Source organism: Maylandia zebra, linkage group LG1 (genome assembly GCF_041146795.1).
Source record: "Maylandia zebra isolate NMK-2024a linkage group LG1, Mzebra_GT3a, whole genome shotgun sequence".
In the NCBI taxonomy this organism is placed as follows: Eukaryota; Metazoa; Chordata; class Actinopteri; order Cichliformes; family Cichlidae; genus Maylandia; species Maylandia zebra.
Genome location: NC_135167.1, coordinates 33,745,372 through 33,762,267, shown reverse-complemented (window position 1 = coordinate 33,762,267; position 16,896 = coordinate 33,745,372). Strand labels below are relative to the sequence as shown.

Genomic DNA, 16,896 nt, shown 5'->3' with positions numbered 1-16,896 from the left:
CTGGGATCCGCCCCTGGGCAGGGCCAACTCCAGCTCCTGCACACCTGGAGCCTATTGCAGGCAATCAAGCCAGAGGGATTTAAACCACACGTTGATGTTCACTCACTGCCAGTTCGTCATCAACACATGTTGGTAACAGCCCTTATACTTCAAGTTCTTGCTGTGATCTATCTTGTTAACTTGTGCTGCAGTTGCTGTATTCACCTTGGCTCACGCTCCACCTCTGGACTCAGGATACCAAGCAATCATTCTGAAAATCTCTCTGTGCCTCACCTGCCTGCCCTCCTGCCATCACACTCCATCTGAAGCCCCGGATCTCAGGCCAGCCTTTCCACACCACTCAGCCTCCCCTGGATTCTCATCACCCCCCTCTCAACACTCTATGTCCCCTACTGCAAGTAAGAATTGCTACTCTTACAACTGGCCACTTCAGAGCTGCCTCCACTACCTCCCTAACTCCTCTATCTTCTCTCTTCAGTGTGACTGTTCCCTGCTTAGCTCCACTCCGCATCTCAGGCCTCATTCCCTCGCCCTAGCCACGTTCCCCAGGCCACGCCTCGTCAAACTCCACGTCTTATTGTTTTTTTTTTTTGTTTTTTTTTTTGTGTCTTTGCTTTTTTGCACTTAAACCTAATAAATTGTTACATCATCTGCTGTCTCTGCTCTGGGTTTCTGCACCTGAGTCCTGTTCAGTACAGGCCACTCGGCCCCGTGACAGTGTCTTGAGGTGCTTCGGTGCTATATAAATCAAACTGAATTGAGTCTAAGATTATCTGGCTTTTTTTTTTTTTTTTTTTTTTTTTTTTAATTTGGTAATTAGTTGCAATTAGGAAACATTTGGGTTAAAAGTGATTATTTTCCAACATTAAACATAACTTAGTATGCTCATTTGAGTAATTCTGCCCAATTTCGTGACACAGGTGTATGTATACGGTGACCACTGTGTACATCGGCGTACCCTCGCCCTTACGTTGCTTGTGTGTTTCATGGCATGTAGTGTGATGATATCTGTGCTTCTTTATGTGGTATGGAGTTTTTTGTGTTTTCTCCTCATGATGAATCACTTGTTGGAAGTCATCATGGGCAGAAACCCTTTTTCTTCTCCTGACTTTGCCCCTATATGTTACATATTTCACTATCTATCCCTGTTTTTGCTGCCTGTCTCCCCAATGTAAGTTTGTATACTGTATGTATTGCCTGTATGGTCGACTAGGTCTGTCATTTCAGCTGCAGGCAACTGCAACTGACAGATAAAGCTTATCCTTAACCTTATTTCACATGAGTTTAATTGTTAAAATAGAACTATATGTCATAACCTATAGGGAGCATAGACTTCTATATTTAGATAAACAGACTGCCAGTGTAACTATCAAGCTACAGTAGATACAAAGAGTAACTGCGTACAGGGAGAATCAACCGACCTGACTTTGTCCACAGGTAATACAATCTGCCTACTAGCACCTCTGAGCTCACTATGTGGTTAACTATTGGCAATCAACAGAGGCATTTCACGTGAAAAAGAAATGTAAGTGAATTAACAAAAATCTGTAATCTCACACAGACACATTCTTTTTCTAGATTGTCCTCGGTTGCCTGTGGGTGGGAATAGGAACCCCTGCATAAATTTGCTGTGCTTCAGTAGATAATTCCACACATGATCCTGATATTTATAAAGAAACAACAGACGGATAAATAAATGAAGTGGACAACACTGTGCATTTTAATTGGCTTTCTTTTCCCTACACTTAATATTCTGAGAGGCAGGAATTTTGTAGCCTGTAAACACCACCGCCTGTCTAAAAACAATTTAAATTCTCTTTCCCTCCCCTTTCTGCTGGCTGCTCTGCAACCTGTAATTTCAAATTACATGTTGTTTTACCCTTCAATTTTTTCGGGTTCTGGATCAGTGGATAGGCAGTGTTGTTTACAGTCTAATTTGAATAGGTGGAGGAGTGACCTGCATCCCAAAGCACCGTCCCCGGTGTGGAAAAGGCAAGCACTGTTGGAGCAGGCGATGCATGCTGCTGCAGTCTCTGAGCAGATACCTCTGTTCTTGCCCTCCCTAGTTTGAGTTGACGCAGGTAACCCAGACAACCTGACAATGTAGACAAAGTGAAGGCAGGCAGGGGAATGGACCTTAATAAGGACAGGCCCCAGAGGAAAGAGCACTGGAGCAGCAGGGATGAGTTCGGAGAGTTGTGACGCAAATTCTTGTTATACAAACTTCTCATTTAGAGAAGACTCCCTGAGCTACGGTATGTTCATGTGGCTAATATAATGGGCTCCACTTTGTGAACTGCTGTGTCAAATTGCCGCTTGAGGCTGTAAAAAATATTTTCTCTGTTGTGACAAATAACAGCAGCCTTCTACAGACATTACCGATGTCCTCCACTCACAAAGTTCCGTTTGAAAACCTCTTTCTCACCTCCAAAAAACTGGAAGTTTCTGTTGTCTGAGCGGAGGGGAACTTCGCAGTTCGAGTGATGAGAATATCCTCGAATTTCATATCGGCTGCTCAGTTTAATAGGAGTCACACATGAACGCGGATGTGGGTCACTTTTAATGCCGTCCACCAACTGACTGGATACGTTTAAAGCCCATTAACTCTCCCGGTGTTGTAATTAGAGAACCCCTGCTCACGGATTGTGGACCATTCCTCCGTTCCTCCACATCCAGGCGAGGTGAGAGCGGCGCAGAGCACCAGACGGACCGGAGCGGGTTAGTGTGGGTACACGGAGGCGCGTCACACTCACGGACTCTGTACATCGCAACTCCAACACAAATGGATATTTACGTGGCTCTGTTATCCCTTTTCTTTTTTACCACACCAGGTAAGCACAAAGCCCGTGTTCACTCTTGTAGCATCTTATTGTAGCAGAAGCTTTTTTTTTCTTTAAATATATATAATTTCTTTTTCTTTATGCTTCCCAGTTTGCACATTGAGTGCAAGGATTCCAGAATTGTGGCAGTGCCTTTAATTTTTCAGTATTATTTCAGTTATTTTTATTTTCAATCACCTACAGTTTGCAGAGTTAGAAGACAGGTGATGGTCGTGGACACATACAGCACTCTCCCCCTTTCTTTTAGTGGGCAGCCTTAGCAGCATCTTTCGTGAAAAATAAAAACTGCGTGACTTTTTCTACAACCAGCCATTTTAAGTGGATAAATGCAGAAAACAGTGACCGGGTCTGTGTTTAAAGTGAATCAACATTGTTGTTAAAACACTGTCAGCTTCACTTCTGTCAGCAGATTGTCCTCTCACCTCCAAATTCTCTTCCACAGCTTTGGCTTTCGGTTCAGATCAAGACTACCAGCTTGATATCATCAATGAACTTGACCTGGCAAATGCCACCTATGGAATTACCCAAGTGGCGGGTCTTCACAACAGCAGCAAAGCCTTCCTTTTCCGAGGTAATGCACGCACTCTGACGTTTTCTCCATCAGTCGCGCTGCTCAAGTTCAAGAAATGGCTTTGTCTTCTCTCTTTATGATTACGCGCACTCACTCGCGCACGCTCTTTGTTTATTAGTAAGTGTGAGGAAAGCCACACGGCGCCACACCTTTTGGTGTCACCGGATTAGCGGGGATGCTGAGAGAGAACGCTCCGGGGAGCCTCTCTCATAATTACTCCACTCTCATTTTGTCCCATGCAGCAGATGCTCAGACTCTTTCAGGCACGCTGATGCGCTTAGTCTGTTAGACATCTCCAGCACTTTGAATGCTCCCAGTGATATCTACTGCCTAATGCCAACAACTGGTGGTTAATGGAAACCAGGCTGCTTTCACTGTGAGGATCCTGAAGGACGCACAGCATGACTACAGCGTTTAAAGCCTAAAAGGAGAAAAATGTCAAACTCAATTGGCAGTAGTTTAAAAATGATCAACCAGTTTAAATTAAATTTGAGCTTTGTTGTGGTTTGAGAGGGCTTACCGGTGTCACCAAATTGCTTTCCTATGCTTTGCTGGCTTGCTTCTCTGCACTACAAAAAAATAAAGACTGTTTGGCACAACTCGTACCGTCTTCCTGTAGCGCCGTCAGCTTTGCAGAGGCGGAATTGTTAGAGTTGTGGGACAGAGGAGAGAGTGTGATGCACCCGTGTTGGATGCACTGCACTGATAGAAGAGAGAAAGAGAGTCAAGATTACTAGGAAAGTTACAGGAGGGTTTTTTTTTTTAGGTGATGAGTTGCTCTATATGTGTTTGTGTGCTTTGATTCCCTCTTCTGCAAGAAAAGTTAACAGCTATAGAGTGGAATTCAGTCTTTGTTCATGTTTTACTTTCCCGATATTCAAAAAGGCTTCAAGTCTTGTGTGTGTGTGTGTGTGTGTGTGTGTGTTGTTGGAAGTAAACTAGTAAGGTTTTTTTTCTTGCATTACTATTCAAATTTAAAGATATGGGCACAAACACCAGCAGCTTGAATTCAAATTTGGTAGCTCTGCGTGTTGATACTCATATAAAGCAGAGTGGCAGTGTTTTGTGTGTATCTGTGTGTGTGCAAGTAGTTTTATTTTCTAGAGGGTTTGGCTGGATGAGCAACTGGCCCTGTATGAATGAGTGCAGAGCAGCTTGGCCAAGTCTTTCAAGTTGAAGCTATCCAAGATTCAGGGCTGGCGGGCATATGGGAACCTTACTTTTTACACGACCCACACAGGCCTACACCACAATCCTACTCCAAGCTGTTCTCCCCACAGTTACTAGGCTTCCAGGGTCGAGGTGCAGAAGCCAGAGAGGAAAATAGGAGGTCGATCCAATGGGGAAAACTGGACCTGTGACTGCTGGAGAGGATGCTTGTGTTGAGACCTATTTAACACTTTGCCTAAACTCCCACTACTTTCATGGCCCTGTAACCCAGATGGCTTCAGCCAAAGATGTAGCAATTACTGGGTCTCTTGTGAAATAAAAATGTAAAAAAAAAAGTTGATTCTTGAGCCACTGTAGCTGATTGGGTTAGAGATTATTCGAAATGACCTATTTACATTTTGAGCAATCATATTGTGCTCTGGTCTGAATCTATTTCATTTGTTAGATTGCATAAGTTGTAGACTAACGTGAAATTGAAATGTTGGGTAAATGGCTGGAAAACTGGGGCAAAGCGGCGTTCCAGTTAATGTGGATAATGCTGAGGGGAGTGTCTTTGGCTGGTACCAGTCTCAGCATCTTTCAGTTGGCAGTTGATTTAAAATCAAAAAACAAAACAGATGGTTTTCATGAGAAAATAGGTTTCAATATCACTTCTCTGTTATTATAATATTAACATACCACCACACACTGAAATCCAGTTTCTGAGAGGCAAGCAGGTGCAGCCACTGCTAAAAGGTTCTTAGTTGAATTTGAGACTTGATGCTGTGATGAAAAGAAACACAGATGCTAATAATGCTCTCCACTGTGCGCTGAGAGCAGGGAACAAAACTCAACTAATTTCTAAGATCTCTGCATTTTCTTTGTAAAATTTTGCACCTTTTATGAACAGGACTGTTAACATTGCTGGAACGTCTGTGATGTATTGAAAAAAGTTAGTTTGCCCAGACAAGTGTTGACCTAGTTTCTCATCCTACATTGGAACCCAGATTGTCAGCCTCATTACTCAGACCCCCCTCTGTCCCAGTGTTGGTTTACATTTAAAGTAATGGTGATTATTAGTTTGTATTCTTGTATTCCCCGTGGGTATAGTTTGCCTCTGTTGGTTTGTCACTTTTGTCTAGACTGAAATATCTCATCGCATAAGACCATCCCTGTGAGTCTGATAGAAGTGCACTCAGAGCTTGAAAATACAGTATGAATGTTCTGTAAAACACCTGAGTGACAGTTGAGTACGTTACAAGACATTCTTACTTCCCAGTGAACAGACCCTGATATTTTTCTGAAGCTCAGCTCAAAGCATTTAGTTTAAACCTGCATAAGTATAGCTGTTCAAAACTAAAGCCTAGTCTTCATGAGTCTGTCTCTAGACTCAAATTAGGCCATATCCAAATAATGTCTGGCCTAAATAGGTCGGTTCGAGGTGTATTGCTGTTGATTTTTCAATATTTCATGTGGAGCCAACCATACTTTATAGGCAGCTTTGATCATGAGTGCATCATTACTGCTAGATGAAGAAGAGTTTTTTGTGAGCTGTGAATTGTAAGGGAAAAGGCATTTATATTCTTATAGTACTATCAAATGTGATTGCTCATTAATTGGTGCCACATCAGGCTGGTGCAGTGTTGATCTCTTTTTGGGCTGAACTGGACTGGATGCAGTAGTTGTTTATGCTCTCTGGACAGCGTGTCTTTTGGTCACTATTGGGGTAAGTTATCTTTTTAAGTCCCAGTTATACAGGCCTAGAGACTGGTTTGTAACTGCCTGGGAACCACCGGTTGTGAGGAAAACATGAGGGTTAGTTGTTGAGTGGTGGTGGCAATTGCTGTGATATCAGTTGCTAAGCCTATATTGCCCAGGCCTAGAGACCAGTTGGTGCCTGATTGTCTGGATGCAGTCTGATAGGAACAAAGCAATTAGCAGGAGGTTTTTGGCGCAGTTGCGACCTGTTTTGCCCAGCTTCTAGCAACCACTCACCAGTTGTTCAGGGAATGGATATTTTGGTCTATCAAGACTGGCAGCTAGTCACTAGGTCAGTGTGGCTAAGGAGTTATGGAAACCATATCGTTTAAGTTAAAGTTAAATCAAACCCCTAAATACAAGCGGATACATCATCACTGTTATCCAAAGCATTTATTTTTTTACCTTGTAATAACAAGGCTCTGAAGCAAATATTATTTAAATTTTTTTATCCACCCAGCCGTTTTCTTTGGTATCTTCACAGGACCAGAAACATGTCTTTTAGTCACACGATGGAGGGAATTTGCCATGCATAATTTTAATTTTGGTTGAGCGTGTGCTTATTTAATTGCATGAATCAGAACCAAATTTGTATTTTATACACTTTCAAGTAATTAGAAATTAGAACCTATTGTCTTTTATATTTTGCATTCAGTTGAATTGTTTTTTGTTTTTTTTGGGTTTTTTTATGCAGTATTCTTAGAACGAGAAAATCCTTATTTAATTGTTTAACCTCCTAGGACCTAGCGTCCACATATGTGGACATCACATTTTGGATTGTCTAGACCAAAATACTAAATTTTGTTCTACAAGGGCCTGATATCCACTTACGGGAACATTATATTGCCACTGTTCTATCAAAATTTAAAACGAATGTCCTCATATGTGGATCCCATTTTTGAAACCAAAATCATTACATTCATCAGGTCCCAATCAGCCCAAATAGCAAAGAGAAATTAAAAATGCATGCTATGAAAGAGTTTGGGTCTTAGGGAGCTAAGTTAAAGAGAAATACACTTTCGTGCAATATTACAATATCTCCTGGTTACACGTTTAACATTCTGCTTTATATCTTGCGGTGAACTTGGCATTGACTGAATATCTCTTGTCATTTTAAACCCGTGTTTCTTCGTTGACTGCTCTGCTTAGAATCATTAATGTTAAATAGTTAAATGGTAACAACGAATTAAGCTTTGATTCCAATATACCTGAGATCTATCGACACGCCTTTTTTCAACCCTTTAAGCCAATTATCTTTAACTTATAGCAAATCTACAGTCCAATAGTTGGGACCATAGACGGCTTGTAATTAACGTTTAATCGACCTTTCTGTCGATTCAAAACATTTTTTCCTCACAGTCTTTTCTATAATAGAAATTGACACTGCAGCACCTCGGCACTGTTCGATACTTTCTTTAAAAATCTGTGGCTTATGCTTATTTCACTTGGATTACCATTTTATTATTTGAATTACTGCTTGTTTTTATCTCTGTAAATAACTGGTAAAACATGCTACATTGAATTTTAGTTGCAGGAAAAATTCTGCAGTTAAAAACATCAGCTGCAGCTCCACCCTTCAGTCTGCTTTCTTGAGCTTTCATTCAGTCAGAGTTTTGGTGCAGAGTGGAGGTGGGACAATTGAGAAGAAGTTGGGCCAAAACTCCTCTAGTCTGAGCCTGGTGTCGTTTGCAAACAAATCATAGAAAATTGCTTTTTTTTTTCTACCCCAGAAAATATAAGAAGCCTTTTAGTAATGCAGAGGATCATGATGAGCAGGTTGTGGGAAAAATAAGTCAACAAATGCATTTAGTTGGTTTATTGTCACATCGCTCATATGGACTCTCATTGACTCATCTGCTCCCATTAATGTCCTCCACCTCTTGTGTTTGATCTGTACAACAAATAAAGTTTATAAATCACAAGTTGCTGTTTCATCAAGACTTATTTGTCACTTATCAGTTTTTGCACTGATTCAACGAATACGAAATTGTGAAGTGAAAAAAAAAAGTTAAACGTCCAGCTTCTTTACTAGATCACTTTGCAAGAAGCTGCACCTGCTGCTTCTGTTGCACTGTTCTGGAACACTGCTTTTTGGAAGGAAAACTTTATGAATCCAAGATAGGTGTATAAATATGTAAGTAACAGTATTTTATTAAGAGCACCAATAGTAACAAACTTCTGTGTCTCCACTGTGCCCTCTCAAACAACCGGGAGGGCACGGTGGGACAGGTTTGAATTTCAATACCAGCACAGAAAGGTATCAAGGTTAATGTGAATCAGCCTCAGCTAATTCTATTAATCACAACTTCTCATTTAATTCATATATTTTGTTCAACTAATGTAGTTACAAGGAGACCAAATAAAGGGAGGTCAAACTGCAGGACCATCAAATGAAGTGGAGTTTTTTAAGAATATTACATACATATGGCCATAAATCCTCAAACTGCTGACTGCTTTATATCTTGAATGAGACTGGGTTTACAATAGACATGATTTAACCTATTTGCTTATACTTTAAGGTTAGCGAATATGAATGTTTTTTCTTTTTTGTCTTAGTAAAGACAGCTGAAGCCTAAAACCATGTAACCATCTCTCCAAGGGCTCTAATTTTACAAATTAGTTCAAAGCTTCTTTGGCTTCTGTACATGCAAAATTTATTGCAAATGATGTGAGAGTAAATTTGAAAAATAGACAAGCAAAAAAAGGAAAAAAGAAAGGGGGAAAAAAAAACAGACAAAAAATTAAGTCAAAACAAGAAAATCTAGAAATACAAAGGCACAGCAGGCATAGGTCACCTGGCCTGAAACCTTAGAGTCTCTGTGGAGTTCAGGTCAGACGAGTTGGCCTGCCAGTCCTGCACATTAATAACATTATCATTAAATCATTTGGTATTAGTTTTGACGCAGTGGACAGGTGCTAATACCTGCTGGAAAAGGAAATTAACCCTTGTGTGGTGTTCATATTTTTGTTACTCAGCCAGTGTTCATGGGTCTGGTGGACCCGCTAGAGTTTTGGCTTTCCAAATTAACACTATCAAACAATTTTATGTTAAATTACTCAACAGATGTTTATTTCATCTCAATTACAAGCCATATGAACAGCAAACATGGTTAATTTTTTCCCTTTACCTTTGTTAGATCACATTTATGAATTAATGTGCTTCTCGTTTTTTTTTTTTTTTTGTTTTGTTTTTTTCATAAAATGTTATAAAAAAATTAATCAGTTATAATCAAGTGGAGTGAGTGGAAAGACACAACACATTTACACGTGAAGCAATATGTTTCACAACTAAATGGGATCAGCTGCTCATCAATGGTGACTAGGGGTGGGTTTTTATAATCGATTCATCGATTAAAATCTATTCTGGCTTGGATAACGTAAAATCGATTCATTAAAATCCTGAATCGATTTTTTAATATAAATTTATTTTGTCCGAAATGCCAGAATCTCTGGTGACATCTCACAAAATTTCAAGAACCACCAAACAGTAAATGAGAGCAGGTACAGGGATTCTGCACATAGACTTAAACACACAGCGCGACCCGCGGATCAGAATCAGTTAGATGTCGCCTTTCTCACAGTCGGGGCTGAAAGCCGACAGCTCGCTGATCCGGGTCCGCGCTTTGTGTTCACGCCCTTTATGCGCTGATTCTAAAGCTGTTAGTTTGATCTCTCTCCAAACAATATTGACCGAACCAGCAGCAAAAGAAGATCCAAACGCTTCACATAAACATCGTCATGAATTCACTCTTTTACTGTTTTGCTTCCATTGCGATGCGCAGCTCTCTCTCTCTCCCTCTCTCCCTCCCCCCCCCCCCCCCCCCCCCCCTCTCTCTCTCGAACAGTTTCGCTTTCTTCATTATTCGCTTGCTTGTTACGCACAAGTCTACTGTTGTTTACAGCGCTGTCGGCCGCTGTTTTTTTTCCCTTTTACATTCTTCCGAAAAGAAAACCTAATTTCTGCTGTTCAATACTGAACAAATTTAAACTTTTTAATATTATTCAAAATGCAAAATGCTTAGCCGTGTGTCTAATAAAACCGCTGTAACGTCAGAGGTAACGTTCATTAATTAATGGTTTTCTTTCGTTTTTGATGTACTGCAGAATATTTTTATAAAATCCCAGGCCAGGAAAATCACCTTCACGTTTTTCTGTGTTTTATCTTCAGCTACTTTGACACAAAGGCATCTGCTGTGATGCTCACACCTTGGATAAAGTCTTGCGAGTGTCAGCTTCCTTTTTATAGATACAAAAATATGTAAATGTTCTGATCTGAATTATACTTCTGACTGTCAAAATTTCCCAGATTTAAATCGAATCGAATCGAATTAAATCGAATCGTGGATCGAATCGATTTGGGACCTTGTGAATCGGAATTGAATCAATTCTAGAAATCAGTGACGATACCCAGCCCTAATGGTGACATTAGGCCCAGGGTTGTAAAACAGGGGGAGGTGGTGCACACACTTATCCCACACTGTCCTGATGGCAGCTAGCTTGTCTCTCTGCCGTCGAGCTGGTCTGTCGTCTCCGTTATCAAAACAGATAATCCTGGAAATTTTGTGGAAATTTTCCAGAGACATTGATGCACGGAAAGGTTCTTGCCGGTTTCTGCATCCCACAGGGATTCTGTGGATTCCCCTTTGGACCTGAAAACTCCTGCAAGGATAAGAACCCCAAAGTAGGCCTTTGGGGTTCTTAGATGAATTTGGTCTCCTTCCACATCTCTCCAAAAACACACCTTCCTTCTAGATTACTGCAATCCAGAATAATTTTCTGGATGGAATCTGGGATGAAAAGCTCAAATGAAGACTTGATGTCCTGCACATGAGTAACTGTCAGCCGTGTTGGCCCTGGCTTATCACAGTAGCAGCTCTGCAGGGTGGCTCATTTCTTGGGCAAGAAGACCATCCAATTTCACCAGTTATTGACATCCATATTTCTTCACTTGCTGTCTGGTGGGCTTGTTCTGGTCCTGGAGCTGGCTGCAGATGGGGTACTCGTCTTTGTTTTGTTACTAAATGGTGCTCAACCTCATCCTCTTCTTCAAAGTCACTGTCAGACTCAGAAATGTGAAATATTCTGAAACCTCTTTGTCAACATCATCATCCGAAGCCCCTCTCTCTTCCAAAATCAATTGGATGGCCCTCGCAGCAGATAATCTTTTGTCATCTTGATCAGTTGTTATAAAGAACCACACCGGCAAAGTCTTATTTATAGTATTATGCCCCTAATTGGCAGGTGGGACAGGGTATGAGAAAATAAAATTTGGATCCCTCAAGAAAGAGGGTAAAATGTGTGGGAATGTCAGAGCAGACGGTGTTGATAGTTGAATTTTCAACAATGTTGCAACTTTGTGCGAGAGCAGGAGGGGAAGAAAACACTATCAGCAGCACCAGAAAGGAGGAAGACAGAGTGTAGGAACACAGGACCTGCACTTTCAACACTTTTATTAGACCTGGGTCCAGTGGACCCGAACACCTTGTATGTAATGTAAATGCGTGGGGGGAGGTAAAGTATGAGGTCATTGAAAATTAGTTCGGATTTATGTTCTTCACAGAAAATAAGCCAAAGCCAATGAATTTCAGGTTGAAAAAATAATTAATTGTTTAATTTTTCTTTTGAAAAAAACTGAAAACGGGTCTCACAGACCTGAACACCATACAAGGGTTAAATAAAGGGGGATAGCAGAGCTACCATGCTCCCTGCTTCTCATGAAAAAGTGACAAAAACATTTTGGGAGGAAAAGAAGAGCAGACACATGAACACTTTTAACACTTCATGTCTGATGACTAAAACTCAGTCAACTCTAAAGCTGCGTTCAAAATTAACACTGCCTCTGACAACTCTGGTTCGGGTATGACTCCGTCTAGCTTTGCTAAAAGAAAAACATAGACTTATGTGCTTCACTCTAGATTACAGTGGTCAGAATTTTAATAATAATGCTCTCTGAGTGCAGTTGGGAAAGTGATTCCCTGTAGTTTTTATGCCTGCCTTAAGGCAGGGCATAACAATTCCTGTGGAATACAATGATAGTTTCTCCGAACCCGTGGATTAGAAGGCTTCCTAATCATCTCTAGTAGTGTACGCTTTCTTTAATGGCATCTCACAATAATTAGAAAGAAGAAAGTTACAACTCTGATCTGACACCCCATCAGATGCTGTGTGTAAAACTGCTCATGTATTCCTTGTTTGGATGTGGTATAGGTCTGACTGACTAAATGTTAAACTATTTAAACTATCTAGAAAGACAGAAAACAGTTGCTACCTTTACTACAAACTGGTAAGCTGTATGACAATTCATACAGCTGAGGTTGCTAATAACATTGGGAAGCAAGATGTTGTTACTCAACTTGTGTTTGTATTTCAGTCCTTTCAATTAAGCACTAGTTGAGTTTTTGATTTAAGAAAAAAGATTAACAAAAACAGATTTTGTTTTTGCTATGCTAAAACATATTTATGAATCTGCAGTGAATGTAGTTCAATAAAAAGAAGACACCAACTGGAATTACATGAAAATATTTAAGGTTAGCCAGAGTTACTAGAGCTACATGCTTTTTCTTCATGTATATTCTTTCCTCATATATCCACGTGAAGATAGGAAGCCAGGATCCCCCGAGTAAAGTCAGCAGGTGGTTCATGAAAATTCGAACATCCTTAGACACCCTGGAGATCATGGTGATGGGGGGTTGGTAGATTGTGTAACAGAAGACAAAATGACAGAATTTCAGGTATATTTAAAGAGCATCAAGGGACTGACCGGGCAGTCATATAATTGGTTCTATATAGTGAGGTCTGAAACGTGAATGTGTATCATTTCTCATCTTGTTAAACTAGAACTGGTGAAGAAAATTGAAAGCGAGAGAGAGGTAGATGTTCACCCATAGAGGAAAGAAGGAAGAACTAGAGGCAAGAGTAACCACATCTTAGGATAGTTTATTTTGCATAACTACAGTCTTTCGTTAACATTAAACATAGCAATGTTTCCATCATGCTTTAAGAACTAGTGTCACAGACATAATCCTCGGTTGGCACTGCGTATTGTGCTTCAGCCATGGAAGTCAAAGAAAATGAGCAGCTATGTGTAAAATGGTAATCAGCACCATAGTAGAGTGAACAGCTCCTCTCCAGACTCACTGCAGTTAAGTCGGGATGAAATTTCAAGCGTCAAACAAAAAGAAAGAGGAACCGGAATTAGAGCGGCTTATTTGAACCACAGTTGGAAGTTATTATGAAAGCTAGACATAACATAATACTCCTAAATTATCCGGGTTTCTACATTCAGGCTAACATTAAGAGAAACCTTTTAAGAAAGAAAATTTACTTTGCAGAGAAATACTACTGGAATCCACAGCTTCAACTAGGATTTTGTTATTAGAAAGATGTGTGGTAGTACAGAAACAAGACCAACTTTACTCCATGAGAACTATTGGAGCACAAATGTCTTTATATATTGGGTTTAAATGAAGTAAAAGCTGTGAGATCATCAGTATTCAGAGCCTGGGAGTACACTTGTATCACTTATAAGAATAAACAAAAACTAACTGGTGCCATTTAATGATGTGTAGGTGACTTCTGCTTGATCATAGAATACAAAGTGTTTGAGTAGAGTAGGATTGTCATGATACTAAAATTTCAACATGAAAGGGGAATGACAAAAAAATAAGAACCTTTTTGTATATAATAACTTTTAAAACATCTAGTAACTGTAGGGGATACATATTTTAAGATTATATTCGGTACTTAGCAAGCTTAAACCCCCCGAATAATATATTTTAGCTTTATTTTTAACATAACTTATTTTATTGGTAACCAAACAGAGTTATTTGGCTAGGCTGCCATTGTCTCTTGTAACTTGCATAATATTTGTCAGCTTCAATCTGGGACTTCTCAAGAAACTTAACACATATATTAGACACAAAGAATTTGTATCATCTTAGGTTACTACTGTCTAATGTTACAGAGGTGCTGGACTGATAACATTTGCTACCTAGCCTATCGTTTTATCATAGCCGCTAGCTAATGATACCAGACGGCTAACTGGCCTATCAAGTATTTGCTAACAATTATACAGCTAATGTTAATGTGTGTACTAGCCAGATTAAAATTTAGAAGTGTTTAATATGTCGATATTATTGAAGAACTACTGACCTCTTGAAATTCCTAATAAAATGTTGTCCAGTGTTGTGAACATCAGCTACTTTAGCTGCTAGAGAAGGAGGGATTGCGCTGGTCTGCCTGCATTTATGAGGCATCGTGGGGCCGTGCACTCCATCACTTATGCAGTGAGGAGGCGAAGACAAAGCTGTTGGTCTCGATACTGTTGCAAATGAGTAGCTAATCCCATAATAATTTTAGTATCGATTTAGTATCAGAGTATCTTTTGTTTTTCTTAAACAACCCAGAGTAGAATAAATTTTAGTCCCTAAAAATGATTGGGGTTGACCTTCAAGAGAGCCAAATAATAAGCACAGAGGCTGCCTTTGTGCATAGTTTCTGCTAATTCTTTGCATTTTCTGTGCTACTAATTCTCCTGCAGAGCCTCATTTAACTACCAATTGTCTTTTAATATATTAAGCAGTGCTTCAACTGCTGTCATAACTTCTGGTGATGGGTGTCTGTAAATAATTTAATGTGATCACCCGATGGCTCATTTAGTATCAACAGTGACTAAATCCATCAACTCTGCGTAAGTAACAGAGTTCGTGATTGAACTGATGGCCAGTTTTATCTGTCTCTTTACAGATAGCTTGTTGAACCACAACAAAAACAGAAATGCCTTGAACCTAAGATGTTTGTTCTTTACATTTTTTTTTTTTTTTAACTATTGCAGGTTTACCCTCAGGTAACTGTAGAGGGTGGAAGGTTAACAAGACATTCACATCCCACCCTGCAGGTTTCCTTTCTTCTGAGCATATCAGCACTGTGCATGTTACTCCTGTTTTAGAAAGTGAAAATATGCCAATCTTTGATGTGCTCTGGTGAAATGTTATCATGCTTGTGTCAGGCAATTGGGCAGGCAGAAGGCTTGGCTCCACTCGAACGGATCTGTCTGTTCTCTCATGGCGGATAGAAGACTAAGCTGTATATAACAAAACAGAAAAGGAAAAATGGCAAATTAAAGAGCCAGATTTCGCTCATAATTACAGATCCTGTACTGAAATTAGACAGTAGGTGGTATAAGGAGGAGAAATAGGTGATGAAACATTTTACAAATCTTGATAAATACAAACACACCAGAGGCACAATATGCTGTTCTATTTTTGTCACAGGTTGTTTTCTGTACTAATTCTGCAGGTTTATAGCATGATGGCTAGAAACTGGGAGATTTCAGTGAGGTCTCATTCTCTTCTGCATCCATGGTGTTGCTATTTATACCTCCCCCCCCTCTTCTAACTGCAGAGCAGAGCTGGGCTGCATATGGCATACATATTACAGAGGGAGCCCCGTGCTGCCAGGCCCGAGAGGCTGTGGGCAGTTCACAGGCTACGAGCAGCTAAGGCAGGCTACAACTCTAAAGTCTACAGTGCACAATCCCAGCCGCTGAATCCAATGGAGGCTATCAAACCTTTCATCTTTTATGTATGAGTTTCCTGGCTGTCCTACTGCTAGAGGAGGCGAGACACTGGTGCCACCTCAGAGGAACCTCTATGGAATTATTCCATCTGAATAATTCATTGTACATGAGTGCGATATCTTTTAAAGGGACAGACCCCCCCCCCCCAAAAAAAAAAAAAAAAAAAAAAAAAAATTAAAACCAGTATAGGTCGATCTATTTTTAGGTACAAGTGCCATTTACTTTAAATGTGCCATTTTCATTTAATGTGAGAAACGTGATCTTATCTGGCACACATGAAATCCACAGCATCATTGTCTTCTAGGATCAGGATCAATAATCAGAAATTACTCTGAAGTCACTTTGTGGTATTGAAGCTTAATAGTAATGCTGTTCTGTAGAGTTTGGTGGAGAGTCCCAGATTTAAACCCAGTGGAAGTATCCCCCCCAAAGAGGGACAAAAGGACCCTCTGATGATCCTCTACCTAATCACATGAGCCAAGGTGTGAAAACGGGTGTGGGTCAGTGTTATGTTTTTATGAAATCACTGAAATGTTAGAAGCATTGCTGAGTAGCTTACTAATGTTACTATGAGTTTTAAGCTTATGTAATGTTAATTACATTACATAAGCTTAAGCATTTATTTAACATTAGCTATTGCAAACAATTAAGTCTACGGAACAGGAGATTTTACATACCAGCTGTCTCAAGGTCGAATTTCAAGGTCTTTCATGATAACATGAAAACGATAATACTGTGGATGTTGTTGAATTGAATCTCACCTTAAATTCATTGAACATATCTCAGTGGTCTTTTAGGTACTTCACTAAAAGGAACACATTTCCTCTCTTGGGCTAAAAACCATGACCACACTGAATTTATATTGTATTTTGTGAATCAGCTGTTATCCAAATCTTAGTGGTTTTCTTACCAGTAAGTGTGGACAGAACGATCACCATAACTCTACAAGTCACACTCTTCCATGTGCAGTTTTTGCTGTGCTTGAGGGTACCATTTTTGTC

The 16,896-nt window shown here is 40.0% G+C and overlaps 1 protein-coding gene across 1 annotated transcript in view; it reads left to right on the top strand.

The window, feature by feature from the left end:
- The first annotated feature begins 2,347 nt into the window (after positions 1 to 2,347).
- Positions 2,348 to 16,896, top strand: part of LOC101466791 (protein kinase C-binding protein NELL1) — a 305,527-nt gene continuing 290,978 nt past the window's right edge. Inside the window, exons 1-2 of the mRNA XM_004571054.3 lie at positions 2,348 to 2,831; positions 3,283 to 3,411. Of these exons, the coding sequence (XP_004571111.1) occupies positions 2,783 to 2,831; positions 3,283 to 3,411 (178 nt within the window). The 5' untranslated portion in view covers positions 2,348 to 2,782. The remainder of the gene's footprint in view (positions 2,832 to 3,282; positions 3,412 to 16,896) is intronic.